The sequence below is a fragment of the Pongo abelii genome, chromosome 16 (assembly GCF_028885655.2).
Source record: "Pongo abelii isolate AG06213 chromosome 16, NHGRI_mPonAbe1-v2.0_pri, whole genome shotgun sequence".
Classification (NCBI taxonomy): Eukaryota; Metazoa; Chordata; class Mammalia; order Primates; family Hominidae; genus Pongo; species Pongo abelii.
Window position 1 is genome coordinate 43,081,281 of NC_072001.2, and position 15,685 is coordinate 43,096,965.

At 39.2% G+C, this 15,685-nt stretch overlaps 1 protein-coding gene across 3 annotated transcripts in view; it reads left to right on the forward strand.

Moving 5' to 3' along the window:
* Positions 1 to 15,685, forward strand: part of BUB1B (BUB1 mitotic checkpoint serine/threonine kinase B) — a 59,168-nt gene that overhangs the window by 20,652 nt on the left and 22,831 nt on the right. For all 3 annotated transcript variants that reach the window (XM_054531380.2, XM_002825288.5, XM_054531382.1), the window contains exons 6-9: positions 947 to 1,116; positions 2,392 to 2,606; positions 2,778 to 2,869; positions 13,746 to 13,975. In XM_054531380.2, coding sequence (XP_054387355.1) covers positions 947 to 1,116; positions 2,392 to 2,606; positions 2,778 to 2,869; positions 13,746 to 13,975 — 707 coding nt within the window. The remainder of the gene's footprint in view (positions 1 to 946; positions 1,117 to 2,391; positions 2,607 to 2,777; positions 2,870 to 13,745; positions 13,976 to 15,685) is intronic.

Below are 15,685 nucleotides of genomic sequence, written 5' to 3' on the forward strand. Positions count from 1 at the left end.
CAGGCCAGAAAGATGGGGTTTCTCTAGGAGTTTTACATTCACACACCACCACTGCAACAGTTCAAAACCACAAGAGAAAATAGAAGAATAAAAAAACAGGAAACAATCCTGCATGGGTTGTTTCTTCAAGTTTTGACCCCTCTCCACAGTCTGCTTGCTTTTGTTGACTTTTCAGAGCCCTCAGTTAGTTGCTTTTTCTGTATATTGTCTACAGTTTTTAATTCCTATCAGTGAGAGAGAGAGAAAAGGTATAGTGGGCATACTCCATCTTGGCCAACACCTGCAATTTATTCTGGGTTTTTTGGGGTTTTTTTTACCCTTATGATAATACTTTTTAAGGCTAGTTAAATGAAGCAGTGGTAGGAATGGAGAATCTCTTCTGATAATACTTAAAACTGTGGCAGCAGCACAGGAAGTTTACTTTTCAAACTTCTGCCAGCTTTGCTAAAGTACAATGTCATGTCATATGCAACTTCATTTCATATAGGTCAGGAGAAACTGTATATGTGTGTGTGCGTGCATGTGCGCGCATGCATGTGTATAGAAAAAGAGACCCACAGTGATAAAATAGATGTGGCACAGTGTTAACAATCGGTGGGTCAAGTTTTCTAATAAAAAGTTAGTGGGGAAACTCTAATCTTAATAAATTCTGACCTTAGTCTTAATAACCCTAACCTGATCCTCAGATCAACTTAATGGTGATTTTCAGAATAATTTAAATTGGTCAAACTTGGGCATTTAAAGGGAGAGTTAAATAATTCTAGCCAAAACTTTTCATGATCTTAAGGTGACTCTCTTTACTTCTGAGAGAATAAACTTGTTCTTTGGTATATTTCTGCATTCTTCCCCCAGCCTGTTCTTCTAATTTGTTTACTTTAACAAATTGGAAATTTTGAGTCTGATAAAGTGGTCACCTCACTAAAAGTTGTGCATTCTGCTACTTTAGACAATTCCAAGCTCGAGTGTCTCGACAAACTCTGTTGGCACTTGAGAAAGAAGAAGAGGAGGAAGTTTTTGAGTCTTCTGTACCACAACGAAGCACACTAGCTGAACTAAAGAGCAAAGGGAAAAAGACAGCAAGAGCTCCAATCATCCGTGTAGGAGGTGCTCTCAAGGGTAAGTTTGTTAAACGTTGTTTTGGAAAACTGTTAGTTTCTAGTGGTAAAATCATGTAAGAAGATAATACATAAATATACCTGTGGACACTGTTCTGGTTTGCTGAATACTGAGTAGCACAAAGAAGGAAGTCAAAAGACAGCTAATATTACAATGTGCAGTAAAATCAAAATGCATCAGTAATTTTGTGTCTTAATTAAGAAAGACATTTAGGAAGCATCAAGATTTTCTGAGTTTGAGTTGTTAGTTGAAAGAAGATATGTAGAAACATAGCAGGTGTTGTTAAAGTGAAGCTTACGTACACCAAAGCCTCAGAGAATGATACTAATATGGTTAAGAACCCTGCCTTCAGAGCCCTTTGGGACCAGAAATTAGACTCTCTATATACCCAAAGATCAGCAATAATTTTTTTTTAATTAACACGGACTTTTTTTTTAAGAGATAGGTTCTTGCTCTGTTGCTTGAAACGTGGTGGTGCAATCATAGCTCACCGCAGCTTCAAACTCCTAGGCGCAAGCAGTCCTCTTGCCTCAGCCTCCCAAGTAGCTAGGATTATAGGTGTGAGCCACTGCATCTGGACAACACTGACTATTTTTTAGAGCAGTTTTAGGTTCATAGCAAAATTGAGCAGAAGGTACAGAGAATAATAAGCTTTTATTTACTAAATTTATAGCAGTTAGACATGTAAACCAGACTGTTTTTTTAATCTCTTATTTCTTTCCTGGTATCAATTTATCAATAATCAGAATGTTGCTTGGTGGTTCTAGAATTAGGATATAGGGAGTGTATGGTCCCAAAGGCTATTTCATCCAGATCATGATGAAGCTTGGTTAATAACCAGCCCCACAACAGAAAAAACCCCTAATAAATGGGTTAATTTTGTATTCTCTAGTTCCAGTATATCCCTGCTGATTTCCATTGAGAGAAAATTTAAAACTGAAGAATAAAACTTAGGTTAGTTTCTGATAAAACTAGATAATGTTTTAATGATGACTGAAGGAAGGTGCAGAATGTCTTTTTTGGAAATCTGTGAATAAAAGATGTGGGGTGACTGGAGGAGGGAAAAGAAGGCAGAATATAAGTAACAAAGAATGGATAAAATGATTCTATTTTTGATTTATTAATTTTTTTTAACGATTATTTTTAAAATTTCTTTTTTTTTTCTGTTGTAGTGGAAATACTGTCCTTGAGTTGAGGAAGAATAGGTATACTTTATCTGGCGTCTAAGTTAATAATGAAACATTTTACACGAGGTTTTAATATTTTTGCTCCTAGCTCCAAGCCAGAACAGAGGACTCCAAAATCCATTTCCTCAACAGATGCAAAGTAATAGCAGAATTACTGTTTTTGATGAAAATGCTGATGAGGCTTCTACAGCAGAGTTGTCTAAGCCTACAGTCCAGCCATGGATAGCACCCCCCGTGCCCAGGGCCAAAGAGAATGAGCTGCAAGCAGGCCCTTGGAACACAGGCAGGTCCTTGGAACACAGGGTAAGGACTCTTAGATCCAGTGCTTTGCTGACACAACAAAGACTTCACATTTAGAGTAGAGAAGTATTTTTACCATCTCTTTTAATTCCTCTTGAATATTTAGCCATGGTCTATATATGCTGTCTGAGAACATAAAACTATGGTAATTTTAGTTTTCTTCTTCATCTCCAGCCTCGTGGCAATACAGCTTCACTGATAGCTGTACCCGCTGTGCTTCCCAGTTTTACTCCATATGTGGAAGAGACTGCACAACAGCCAGTTATGTGAGTGTGGTTTTTGGATATTTTGAAGTGGGAATTATTAAGGGTGGGCAGAGGCACCTATTCTACTTCCCAAAGGCAGTTTCTTCTTTATGAAGATGAAAGTAACCAGGCCAGGTGCAGTAGCTCACACCTGTAATCCCAGCACAGGCTGAGGCAGGAGGATCCCTTGAGCCTAGGTGTTCAAGACCAGCCTGGGCAGCCTAGTGAGATGCTGTCTCTATTTATTAAAAAAAAAAGTAACCAGACAAAGTTTTGTATATCCTTTATGTTTGTATTCCTTTGAGTATGTTAGGGTTAAAAGACCATTTGTTAATATTTAAGGAATAAACATTAATTAGGTTTATCTTTTCATTACTGAACATTGCTTTAGGAAAATTAATGGTGGCTATTCTGGAAGATGGATTGAACATAGATAAATAAGCTATTGGAGTAGTTCAGGCAAGGATATGAAGGGGCGGTATTTGGGCAGGGTAGTGGTAACGAAAGGAGAAGGGAGCATGGATGGGAGAGGCTTCAGCAGTAAAGTTAGAAGATTTGTCTGATGGGATAATGGGGATGTAGGGAAAAGATAATGTGATTTAAATGAGACGTTCTTATTTTGTCATTGATAGTAATGAGAAATTATGATAGTTTTCCCTCTTATCCTGCTTTTTCCTTCTGGACATATTTTTTGTCTTTCTTCCTAATCCTTAGCATTTCTGTTTTTAAGAAAAAGTATAGTAGCTGGTGGTTAAATAAACAAGCCAGCCTGAGATTTAGTCTAATGCTTAACATTGCCTAGTTCTTTTTTTTTTTTTTTTTGAGATGGAGTCTCGCTCTGTCGCCCAGGCTGGAGTGCAGTGGTGCGATCTGGGCTCACTGCAAGCTCTGCCTCCCAGGTTCACGCCATTCTCCTACTTCAGCCTCCCAAGTAGCTGGGACTAGAGGCGTCCGCCACCACGCCCGGCTAATTTTTTTTTTTTCAGTAGACGCGGGGTTTCACCTTGTTAGTCAGGATGTTCTCGATCTCCTGACCTAGTGATCCGCACTCCTTGGCCTCCCAAAGTGCTGGAATTACAGGCGTGAGCCACCGCGCCCAGCCCTAGTCCTAATACTAGGTTGAATTCTGTCCCAGTGCAAGAGTTACCTCATAACTAATTTTTAACTCCCACTACATGCTAGGAATGCAAAAATAATAATTAAGATTTTGAGCAAAAATTCTGCCTAAGTGCGCAGGACAAGGGAAAGGCTATTTTTTTTTCTTTTTAAACAGAGTCTTGCTCTGTTGCCCAGCAGGCTGAAGTGCAGTGGCACCATCTCAGCTCACTGCAACCTCGACCTCCTGGTTCAATGGGCATGGCAGCCCACGTTTGCCATCCCGGCACTTTGGGAGGCCAAAGTAGGAGAATCACTCCAGGCCAGGAGTTCGAGACCAGCCTGGGCAACATAGCAAAAACCTGACCCTACAAAACAATTTTTTTTTTTTTGGGGAGACGGAGTCTTGCTCTGTTGCCCAGGCTGGAGTGCAGTGGCGTGATCTCAGCTCACTGCAAGCTCTGCCTCCCAGGTTCACGCCATTCTCCTGCCTCAGCCTCCCGAGTAGCTGGGACTACAGGCGCCTGCCACCACGCCTGGCTAATTTTTTCTATTTTTTGGTAGAGACGGGATTTCACCGTGTTAGCCAGGATGGTCTCGATCTCCTGACCTCGTGATCTGCCCACCTCAGCCTCCCAAAGTGCTGGGATTACAGGTGTGAGCCACTGCACCCGGCCAACAATTTTTTTTTTAATTAGGTGGGTATGGTGGTGGGTGCCTGTAGTCCTAACTACTCGAGTGGCTGAAGCAGGAGGATCACTTGAGCCCAAGAGTTTGAAGCTACAGTGAGCTATGATCATGCCACAGCACTCCAGCCTGGGCAACAGGGCAAGAACCTATCTCTAAAAAATAAATCAATTATAATAATAAAGAAAAGTCAGCCTGGCATCATGGCTCATGCCTGTAATTTCAGCACTTTGGGAGGCTGAGGTGCAAGGATCGCTTGAGCCCAGGAGTTCAAGACCAGCCTGGGCAACACAGGGAGACCCTGTCTCCACAAAAAATTTAAAAATTTGCCAAGTGCGGTGGCTTGCACCTATGGTCCCAGCTACTTGGGAGGCTAGGGATCACTTGAGCCCAGGAGTTTGAGGCCACGGTGAGCTGTGACTGCACCACTGCACTCCAGCCTGAGTACAGAGTGAGACCTTGTCTCAAAAATAAATAATGAAAATAAAAAAGAAAATCCTATGAGCCTTTATAGAAATTGATAACATACATTTATAGATGTCTGGTTTTTCTAATGTTTCAAGTCATTTTGTAGAAACATGACTTATGTTAAAATTAATATGGTACAGGAAATATTAAACTTATTATTTTTGAGACGGAGTCTCACTCTGTTGCCCAGGCTGGAGTGCAGTGGTGCAATCTTGGCTCACTGCAACCTCCACCTCCTGAGTTCAAGCAGTTCTCCTGCCTCAGCCTCCTGAGTAGCTGGGATTACAGGTTCAGGCCACCACACCTGGCTGATTTTTATATTTTTAGTAGAGACAGGGTTTCACCATGTTGGTCAGGCTGGTCTCGAACTGACTTCGTGATCTGCCTGCCTTGGCCTCCCAAAGTGCTGGGATTACAGGCATAAGCCACCGTGCCCGACCTAAACTTATTTTTATTTTAAATTATTTTCCATGGATGTTTTATTTGACCTCTCCACACATTTTTCTTTAGGTTGCATTTTGCTTAATGATGTGTAGAAGCTCTTCATAGATGAAGAAAATCAGCTAAAAATCTATAATACGAGTTGCAAATATTTTCCCCCTACTTTGTCCTTGTCTTTTGGCTTCATGTAGCAGTAACCATTATGCTTTTAATTATCATACAGTCAAATTTAAGTTTTCTTTTTTTTTTTTTTTTTTTTTCCCGAGACAGAGTCTTGCTCTGTCACCCAGGCTGGAGTACAGTGGCACCATCTTAGCTCACTGTAACCTCCGCCTCCCGGGTTCAAGCAATTCTCCTGCCTCAGCCACCTGAGTAGCTGGCATTATAGACGCCCGCCACCACACCCAGCTAATTTTTGTATTTTTAGCAGAGCCATAGTTTCACCATGTTGGCCAGGCTGGTCTCGAACTCCTGACCGCGAGATCTGCCCGCCTTAGCCTCCCAAAGTGCCGGGATTACAGGCATGAGCCACTGCACCCAGCCTTTTAAAGCTTTTTTTTTTTTTTTTTAAACTTCATGGAAATATAATTCCGTGGCTTTTAGTATGTTCACAGAGTTGTACAACCCTTACCACAATCAATTTTAGAGCATTTTCATCACTCCAGAAAGAACCTTGTACCCATACCTATAAGACTCAATTCCCCACCATTACCCCAATCCCCACCCTAGCAACCAAACTGTTTTTGTCTCTATAGATAATTTACCAATTCTAGACACCTCATGTAAATAATATAATATGTGTTCTTTGTTTTTTTTTGTTTGTTTTTTGTTTTTTAGACAGAGTCTTGCTCTGTCGCCCAGGCTGGAGTACATTGGTGCAATCTCTGCTCACTGCAATCTTCACCTCTCCAGTTCAAGCATTTCTCCTGTCTCAGCCTCCTGAGTATCTGGGACTACAGGCATGTGCCACCACTCCAGGCTAACTTTTGTATTTTCAGTAAAGACAGGCTTTCACCATGTTGGCCAGGCTGGTCTCAAACTCCTGACCTCAAGTGGTCCGTCCACCTTGGCTTCCCAGACTGCTGGGATTATAGGCGTGAGCCACTGCGTCCGGGCAGTGTATGGTCTTTTCTAACTGGTTTCTTTCACTTAGGGTAATGTTTTCAAGGTTCATCCACGTTGTTACATGTATCAGTACTTCATTATTTTTTATTGCCAAGTAATATTCCATCCTGTGGCTCCACAACATTTTATTTAACCATTCATCAGTTGATACAAATTTTAATTGTTTTCATTTTTTGGCTATTATGGATAATGCTGCTGTGAATACCATGTATACATTTTTGTGTGGACATGTGTTTTCATTTTTCTTGGCTGTATACCTAGGAGAGGAATTGTTGGATCATGTGATAACTCCATGTTTAATATTTTGAGGAACTGTCAAATTGTTTTCCAAAGAAGCTGCACCATTTTACCTTCTCACATTCCTCTAATGTACGAGTACTCCAATTCCTTCCCAACACTTGTTATTATGCTTTTTTGGTTATTGTCATTCTAACAGAGATGTGAAGTGGTATTTCACTGGTTTTGATTTGCATTTTCCTAGTGACTAATGATGTTGAGCCTATTTTCATAGGTTTATTCGCCTTTTGTATATCTTCTTTGGAGAAATGACTGTTTAAATCCTTGGCCTGTTTTTCCTTTGGATTACAGTACTCCCTCCTTATCTGTAGGGGATATGTTCCAAGACTCCAGTGGATGCCCGAAACTTGATAGTACCAAACCATTTATATACTATGTTTTATCTTATACATGCACTGTGGCCATAACTTTGGCAGTTTGAGGTATGACAGCAAAACTAACTTTTTTTTCCTTCTTCACAATTTCACCGATAGAAGATTCATTCTTACTGTAAATCTTATCAACTTCAGCATGTGATTTTTTTTTTTTTTTTTTTTTTTTTTTTTTTTTTAGTGAAAGTTGAGGCTGGGTGTGGTGGCTGATGCCTGTAATCTCAGCAGTTTGGCTTTGGGAGGCTGGGGCAGGAAGATTGCTTGAGACCAGGAGTTCAAGACCAGCCTGAGCAATATAGTGAGACCCCATCTCTACTAAAAATAAAAATAAACTGGCTGGGCATAGTGGCACATGCCTATGGTTTCCATTACTATGGAGGCTGAGGTGGGAGGATTGTTTGTGCCCAGGAGTCTACGGCTGCAGTGAGCCAGGGTTACGCCATTATACTCCAGCCTAGGTAACAGATTCAGATCCTGTCTCTAAAAATAAAATAAAATAATAAAATAAAAGTTAAGAACTTTTACTTTTGGCATATCCAAATCACCAGCATCACTACTCTTGTGCTTTGGGGCCATTATTAAGTATAATAAGGGTTACTTGAACACAAGAACTGCAATGCTGGGACAGCTGATCTGATAAGAGTCAGCTGCTAAGTGACTAATATGTGGATGCTGAACAAAAGGATGATTCACATCCTAGGTGGAACAAAATGGGAATATATGGGATTTCATCAGGATAGTCAGAACGCCTTGGAATTTTTTTTTTTTTTTTTTTTTTTGAGACCGAGTCTCACTCTGTTGCCCAGGCTGGGGTGCAGTGGTGCCATCGTGGCTCACTGCAACCTCAGCCTCCTGGGTTCAACCGATTCTTGTACCTCAGCCTCCCAAGTAGCTGAGATTACAGGCTTGTGCCATCATACCCAGGTAATTTTTGTGTTTTTAGTAGAGACGGGGTTTCGCCATATTGCCCAGGCTGGTCTCGAACTCTTAGGCTCAAGTGATCCACCTGACTCAGCATCCCAAAATGCTGGGATTACAGGCATGAGCCACTGCGCCTGGCCAGAATGACTTGTAATTTAAAGCTGATGAATTATTTCTGGAATTTTTCACTTAATATTTTTGGACCACCATTGACCATAGATAACTGAAACTGCTGAAAGTGAAACCATGAGTAAGGGGAAACTACTCTATTTGGTTTTTTATTGTTGAGTTTAAGAGTCCTTTATGTATTCTAGATACAACTTCTTATCAGATATATGATTTGCAAATATTTTCTCCCATTCTGGGTTGTCATTTTATTTTCTCAATTATCTCTTTTGAAGACCAAAAGTTATTTAAAATTTTGATGAAATGCAATTTATCTGTTTTTTAAAATTTTGTTCCTGAGCTTTCAGTGTCATATCTAAGAAGGCTCTGACTAATCCAAAGTCATGAAGATTTGCTTCTATACATTTTCTTCTAGGAGTTTTATAGTTTTAGCTCTTATATTTAGGTCTGTGATCCATTCTTAGCTAATTTTTGTGTATGGTGTAAGGAAGGAGTCCAAATTCATTTTTCTTCATGTGGATATCCAGTGGTCCCAGCACCACTTGTTGAAGACTACTCTTTTGCCATTGAATGGTCTTGGCACTCTTGTTGAAATATCAGTTGACCAAAATGTATGAATTTATTTCTAGACTCTTAATGATCTATTTGTCTATCCTTATGTCAATACCACACAATCTTTTTTTTTCCCCTACACAATCTCAATTACTGCAGATTTGTAGTAACTTTTGAAATTGAGAAGGATGAATCCAACTTTGTTCCTCTTTTTAAAGATTGTTTTGACTATTCTGATTCCCTTGTAATTCCTTATACATTTTAAGATTAGCCTGTCAATTTCTGCAGAAAAGCCAGCTGGAATTTTTATAGGGATTCTGTTGAATCTGTAGGTTACTTTAATGAATATTGACATCTTAAAAATATTAAGTCTTCTGGTCCATGAACATGGGATGTCTTTCCAGTTATGTATATCTTTAAATTCTTTCAGTGTATTGTAGGTTTCAGCATACAAGTTTTGCACTTCTTTTTCTTTAATTAATAGACTTTATTTTTTAGGGCAGTGTTAGGTTTGCAGAAAAATGGAGTAGAAAGTACAGAGAGTTCCCACATACTCCCTCCCCCACCCCTCAACCCTGTGCACAGTTTTTCCTGTTACTAACATCATGCATGAGTATGGTACATTTGTTATAATTGATGAACCAATATTGATACATTATTATTGGTTAAAGTTCTTTGTTTACATTAAGATTCACTCTAATGTGTTTTACAGTTCTGTGGGTTTTAACAAATACATAATATTATATATCCGTCTTTACGGTGTCATTCAGAATAGTTTCATTGTCCCAGAAATCCCCTGTGCTCCATTTGTTCATCCCTTTCTCTCTCTCCCAAAATCCCCTGTAACTGTTGATCTTTTCATTGTCTTTATAGTTCTGCCCTTTCCAGAAAATCATGTAGCTGGAATCATAGTATATGTAGCCTTCTCAATCTGTCGTCTTCCACTTAACAATAAGGTTCCTCTGCATCTTCTTCTGGCACAATACCTCATTTATAGTGCTGAATGATATCCCGTTGTATAGATGTGCCACGATTTGTTTATCCATTCGCCCACAGGAGGTCATTTTGGTGACTTACAAGTTTTAACAATTATGAATAAGGTTGCTGTAGACATTCATGTGCAGGTTTGTTTGTTTGTTTGTTTGTTTTAAATAGTCTTGTTCTTTCACCTACGCTGGAGTACAGTAGCATGATCCTGGCTCACTGCAGTCCTGACTCCTGGACTCAAGTGATCCTCCCACCTCATCCTCCCTAGTAGCTGGGACTACAGGTGCATGCCACCATGGCTGGCTTATTTTTTTTTTTTTTTAAGATGGGGTCTCACTGTGTTGCCCCGCCTGGTCTTGAACTCCTGGGATCAAGTGATCTTCCTGCCTCAGCCTCCGAAAGCACTGGGATTACAGGCATGAGTCACCACACCCAGCCAGGTTTTGGTGCAGACATAAGTTTTCAACTCATTTGGCTGGATTGTATAATAAGACTAATTTTAGCTTTGTAGGAAAGTGCCAAGTTATTTTTCAAAGTAGCTATACTGTTTTGCATTCCTACCACCAATCAATGAGAGCTTCTATTCCACATCTTTGGCAGCATTCAGTGTTGTCAATATTTTAGATTTTAACCATTCTAATAGGTGTGCAGCAGTATCTTATTGTTTTAATTTACAATTCCTTAATGACATCTGGGAAGCATCTTTTCATATGCTTATTACCATCTTTTTTTTTATATGCTTATTACCTTTTTTTTTTTTTTTTTTTTCCCCCTTAGAGACAGTATCTCACTCTATTGCCCAGGCTGGGCTCAAGCAATCCTCCTGCCTTATCCACCCTGGTAGTTGGGACTACAGGTGCATGCCTCCACGCCTGGCTAATTTTTTTTTTTTTTTTTTAAAGACAGTGTCTCAGCTGGGCATGGTGGCTCATGCCTGTAATTCCAGTACTTTGGAAGGTGAGGCAGGTGGATCATGAGGTCAGGAGTTCGCCAACATGGCAAAACCCCATCTCTACTAAAAATACAAAAATTAGCTGGGCATGGTGGCAGGTGCCTGTAATCCCAGCTACTCGGGAGGCAGAGGCAGGAGAATCACTTGAACCTGAGAGGTGGAGGTTGCAGTGAGCTGTGATCGTGCCATTGCACTCCAGCCTGGGTGACAAGAGCAAGATTCTGTCTAAAAAAAAAAAAAAAAACAAAACAGGGCCTCACTGTATTGCCCAGGCTGGTCTTGAACTCCTGGCCTCACGTGATCCTCCTGCCTCAGCCTCCCGAAGTGCTGGAATTACAGGCCACTGTGTCCAACTTCCATCTATATGTTTTCTCTCATTTCCTTATTTTAAATTTATTGTGAAGTATTTTACTATTTTTGAAGCTATAGTAAATAGAATTGTTTTCTTAATTTCATTTTTTCCCTTTTTTTACATGCTGCCTTGAGATGAGATTAATTTTATTTTCAGATTGTTCATTGCAAATGGATAAAATACATTGATTTTGTATACTGATCTTGTATTCTTTGACTTTAATGAACTCATTTGTTATCTAAGACCATATCTTCTGCAAAAAGAGATAGTTTTGCTTCTTCCTTTCCCATCTGGACTCCTTTTATTTGTTTCTCTTGCCTAATAGCCTTGGCTAGAATTTCTAGTACAATGTTGTATAGAAGTGACGAGAATGGACATCCTTGTCTTCTTCCTGATCTTAGAGGGAAAGCATCTAGCCTTTTACCATGAAGTATGATGTTAGTGTGGGTTTTTCATAGATGTCCTCTAGCAGGTTGAACAAGTTGGGGAACTTTTTAAGCATGTAAATGCTTGGACCCTACCATTGCAGTTTTTGATTCACTAAGTCTGGGAAGGACTGGTATCTTTAGTTGTACAAAGGTATATAAGAAAATAAAAGGTATATAAGTTATTCTGATCCACAGGGTTGAAAATATCTGCTGTATCATTGTTGAAGTATCTTATACTTCATTCTTTGAAAATCTATGCTGCCACTCTGATTCTTCCCCCTCAACTGAGCACCTTGGACTTAATATTATTAGGTTCCTAATGTTATATTCTTAACTCTAATTCTTTTGGATATTAAACCATGAAAAATGGATTGTATTGCATAGGTTAACTTCTTTTTATATACTGGTTATGATTAGGATATGGTATTAAGATTTGTTTTCACCTATAAGTAATATAAGCTACTTGATTATCCCACTTATGGCTAATTTCCTTCCTTATCATAGTAGAGGTGGTACTCAGAACATAATTTTATTTTCCTTTTTTTTAAATGTCAATAGGTTTTGGGGAACAGGTGGTGTTTGGTTACACAAATAAGTTACTTAGCGGTAATTTCTGAAATTTTGGTGCACCCGTCACCCGAGCAGTGTACACTGTACCCGATGTGTAGTCTTTTAACCCTTACTCCCCCCATCCTTTCCCCCAAATCCCCAAAGTCCATTGTATCATTTTTATGCCTTTGTGTCCTTATAGCTTAGCTCCCACTTATAAGTGAGAACATACGATGTTTGGTTTTCCATTCCTCAGTTATGTTACTTAGAATAATGGCCTCCAATTCCATCCAGGTTGCTTCAAATGCCATTATTTTGTTCCTTTTTGTGGCTGAGTAGTATTTCATGGTAGATATATACCACATTTTCTTTATCCACGCATTGATTGATGGGCATTTGGGCTGGTTCCATATTTTTGCAGTTGTGAATTATGCTGCTAAAACATGCATGTGCAAGTATCTTTTTCATATAATGACTTTTTTCCCTCTGGGTAGATACCCGGGAGTGGGATTGCTGGATCAAATGGTGGATCTACTTTTAGTTCCTTAAGGAATCTCCACACTGTTTTCCATAGTGGTTGTACAAGTTTACATTCCCCCTAACAGTGTAAACATGTTCCCGTTTCACCGCATCCATGCCAGTATCTATTATTTTTTGATTTTTTTATTATGGCCATTCTCACAGGAGTAAGGGGGTATCGCATTGTGGTTTTGATTTGCATTTCCCTGATAATTAGTGATGCTGAACATTTTTTCATATGCTCGTTGGCCATTTGTATATCTTTTGAAAATTGTCTATTCATGTCCTTAGCCCACTTTTTGATGGGATTGTTTGTTTTTTTCTTGCTGATTTGTTTGAGTTCCTTGTAGATTCTGGATATTAGTCCTTTGTTGGATGCATAGATTGTGAAGATTTTCTCCCACTCTGTGGGTTGTCTGTTTACTCTGCTGATTATTCCTTTTGCTGTGCAGAAGCTTTTTAGTTTAGTTTAGTCCCATCTAATTATCTTTGTTTTTGTTGCGTTTGCTTTTGGGTTCTTGGTCATGAAATCTTTACCTAAGCCAGTGTCTAGGAGGGTTTTTCCAATGTTATCGTCTAGAATTTTTATGGTTTCAGATCTTAGATTTAATTAAGTCTTTGATCCACCTTGAGTTGATTTTTTGTATAGGTGAGAGAGGAGGATCTAGTTTCATTCTCCTATATGTGACTTTCCAATTATCCCAGCACCATTTGTTAAATAGAGTATCTTTCCCTACTTTACGCTTTTGTTTGCTTTGTCAAAGATCAGTTGACTGTGACTATTTGGCTTTATTTCTGGGCTCTCTATTCTGTTCCATTGGTCTATATGCCTGTTTTCATACCAGTATTATGCTGTTTTGGTGACTATGGCCTTACAGTATAGTTTGAAGTCAGGTAATGTAAGGCCTCCCGATTTGCAGAACATAATTATTGATGGTCTTTGTAAATTATTTTTAGCTTCTTTTATCAATCTTATTGATTTTTTTTATTTTGACCCATATGAATAATAGTAATTTTGCTTCTTTAGGACACCATGTAAAATTGAACCTAGTATAAACCACATCCTAAGCACCAGAAAGCCTGGAAAGGAAGAAGGAGATCCTCTACAAAGGGTTCAGAGCCATCAGCAAGCATCTGAGGAGAAGAAAGAGAAGATGATGTATTGTAAGGAGAAGATTTATGCAGGAGTAGGGGAATTCTCCTTTGAAGAAATTCGGGCTGAAGTTTTCCGGAAGAAATTAAAAGAACAAAGGGAAGGTGTGTGTAATTCAAGTTTGTGAAAAGGACTTAACTTAGTTGTGTGACGGTTGAGCTGATCTATTAAGTCTGAAGAAAACTAACCTTATAGTTTGTACCTTTATATGATGTTTCTATGGTAGTACTGTTTCTTTCTGTGTATCAGCCAAAATGCCATTGCTGCCTTCTATGGTTATACTGTTTCTGTGTATCAGCCAAACTCCCATTGCTGCCTTCCATGAAAACTCCTTGGGGTGTGGGGGCACTGAGTATGTTTAGAAGTAAAGGAAGAAGTTCTGAACTGTATGAACAATTTATATTCCCCAATACAATAAGCAAGCAGCTATGATCCCTGACATGCATATATGTGCATTCCATGCATCCCTATTAAGTACTTTTCCTAATGTTATTGCTTGAAATATTTCACTTTACCTTTGATACTTTGTCTGCAATTTCTCCAAGGGCTTATTTAGATTAACATACTAGGTCATACTGCAATGATTTAGATTATAGATATTCATATTGTTTTTTAAAGACATTATATTTCTAAATTAAAGGAAAAGGTTTAAAAATTGAGATATGTGGAATTTTTGGGAAACAGGAAGCAGTTCTGATTCTGGAGCCTGGAGTACTTGAAGGCAAGAGGTAGGGCAGAATGGGCTGGAAAGTAGGGAAGTAAGGCATATGGGGCTTAAGGCATGAGAAGGTGAAGGAGAATAAAGAAGGGTACAGAAAATGAGGTAGGGGAGGGTCCACTTCCATTTAGACATTTTTTATTAGGATCTGTAAGGAGAAAGTAATGTTTCTTTTATACATGCATATCCAGAATAACCTACTAATATAGCTCAGCTCTCTTAACAGGATGTGGTGTTTGTGGGGTTAGCTGGGAAAGTTAACCATCACTTATACTTTGAGGAGCAATCTTTTCTGAGTTCCAGGTGACAACCTGGAAGCAAACTTTGGTAAAGCAGACTGTTCGTAAGTTTGGAATTGCCTTCATTTGTTACACTAATTAGTGTCATCCAAAATTGTCAAAAGTGCTCTGGGTTCAAATGGAACTTGTGTGCCTAGGTAGGAGAGACAGATGGTTGCAAAGCAAGGTGTTGAGTAAGGCTTTTAAAAAAGGAGAACCACTCCAGCAAAGAAATAGGCTAGGAGGGTGGCCAAATATGAACCAGAAAAGGAACTAGGTATCTAGATAAAAACTATTTCCTAAGGGAAAAGCTTAGTCTGTACCAGATATATAGAAGGAAAATGAAAGTCCATTTTAGGGCCCGGCACAGTGGCTCACACCTGTGATGCCAGCACTTTGGGGGAAAAAAAACCAGCCTGGGCAACATGGTGAATTCTCATCTCTATGGGAAAAAGAAAAGGTATATTTTGATTTCAACTAGCCAAAGGACCTACTCTAGATTAGATGGGATTTAATTAGGAATAAGAAGGCATTGACCTCTGAGAATTTTTTAATACTCATTTCTATTGTGTTTTTTTTTTTTAAATAGAGAGATGGGGTCTACCTGTGTTGCCCAGGCTGATCTCAAACTCCTGGGCTCAAGCTATCCTTCCCACCTCGGCCTTTCAAAGTGCTGGGATTATAGGCATGAGCCACCATGCAGACCTTAATACTCACTTCTAAGCTGGTCTCTGAATCTATTTCATGAACTTGTATAAATTCCCATCTTTGTATAAGTTTGTACCCCTATATAAATCCTCATTTCAATAAATGTGGTT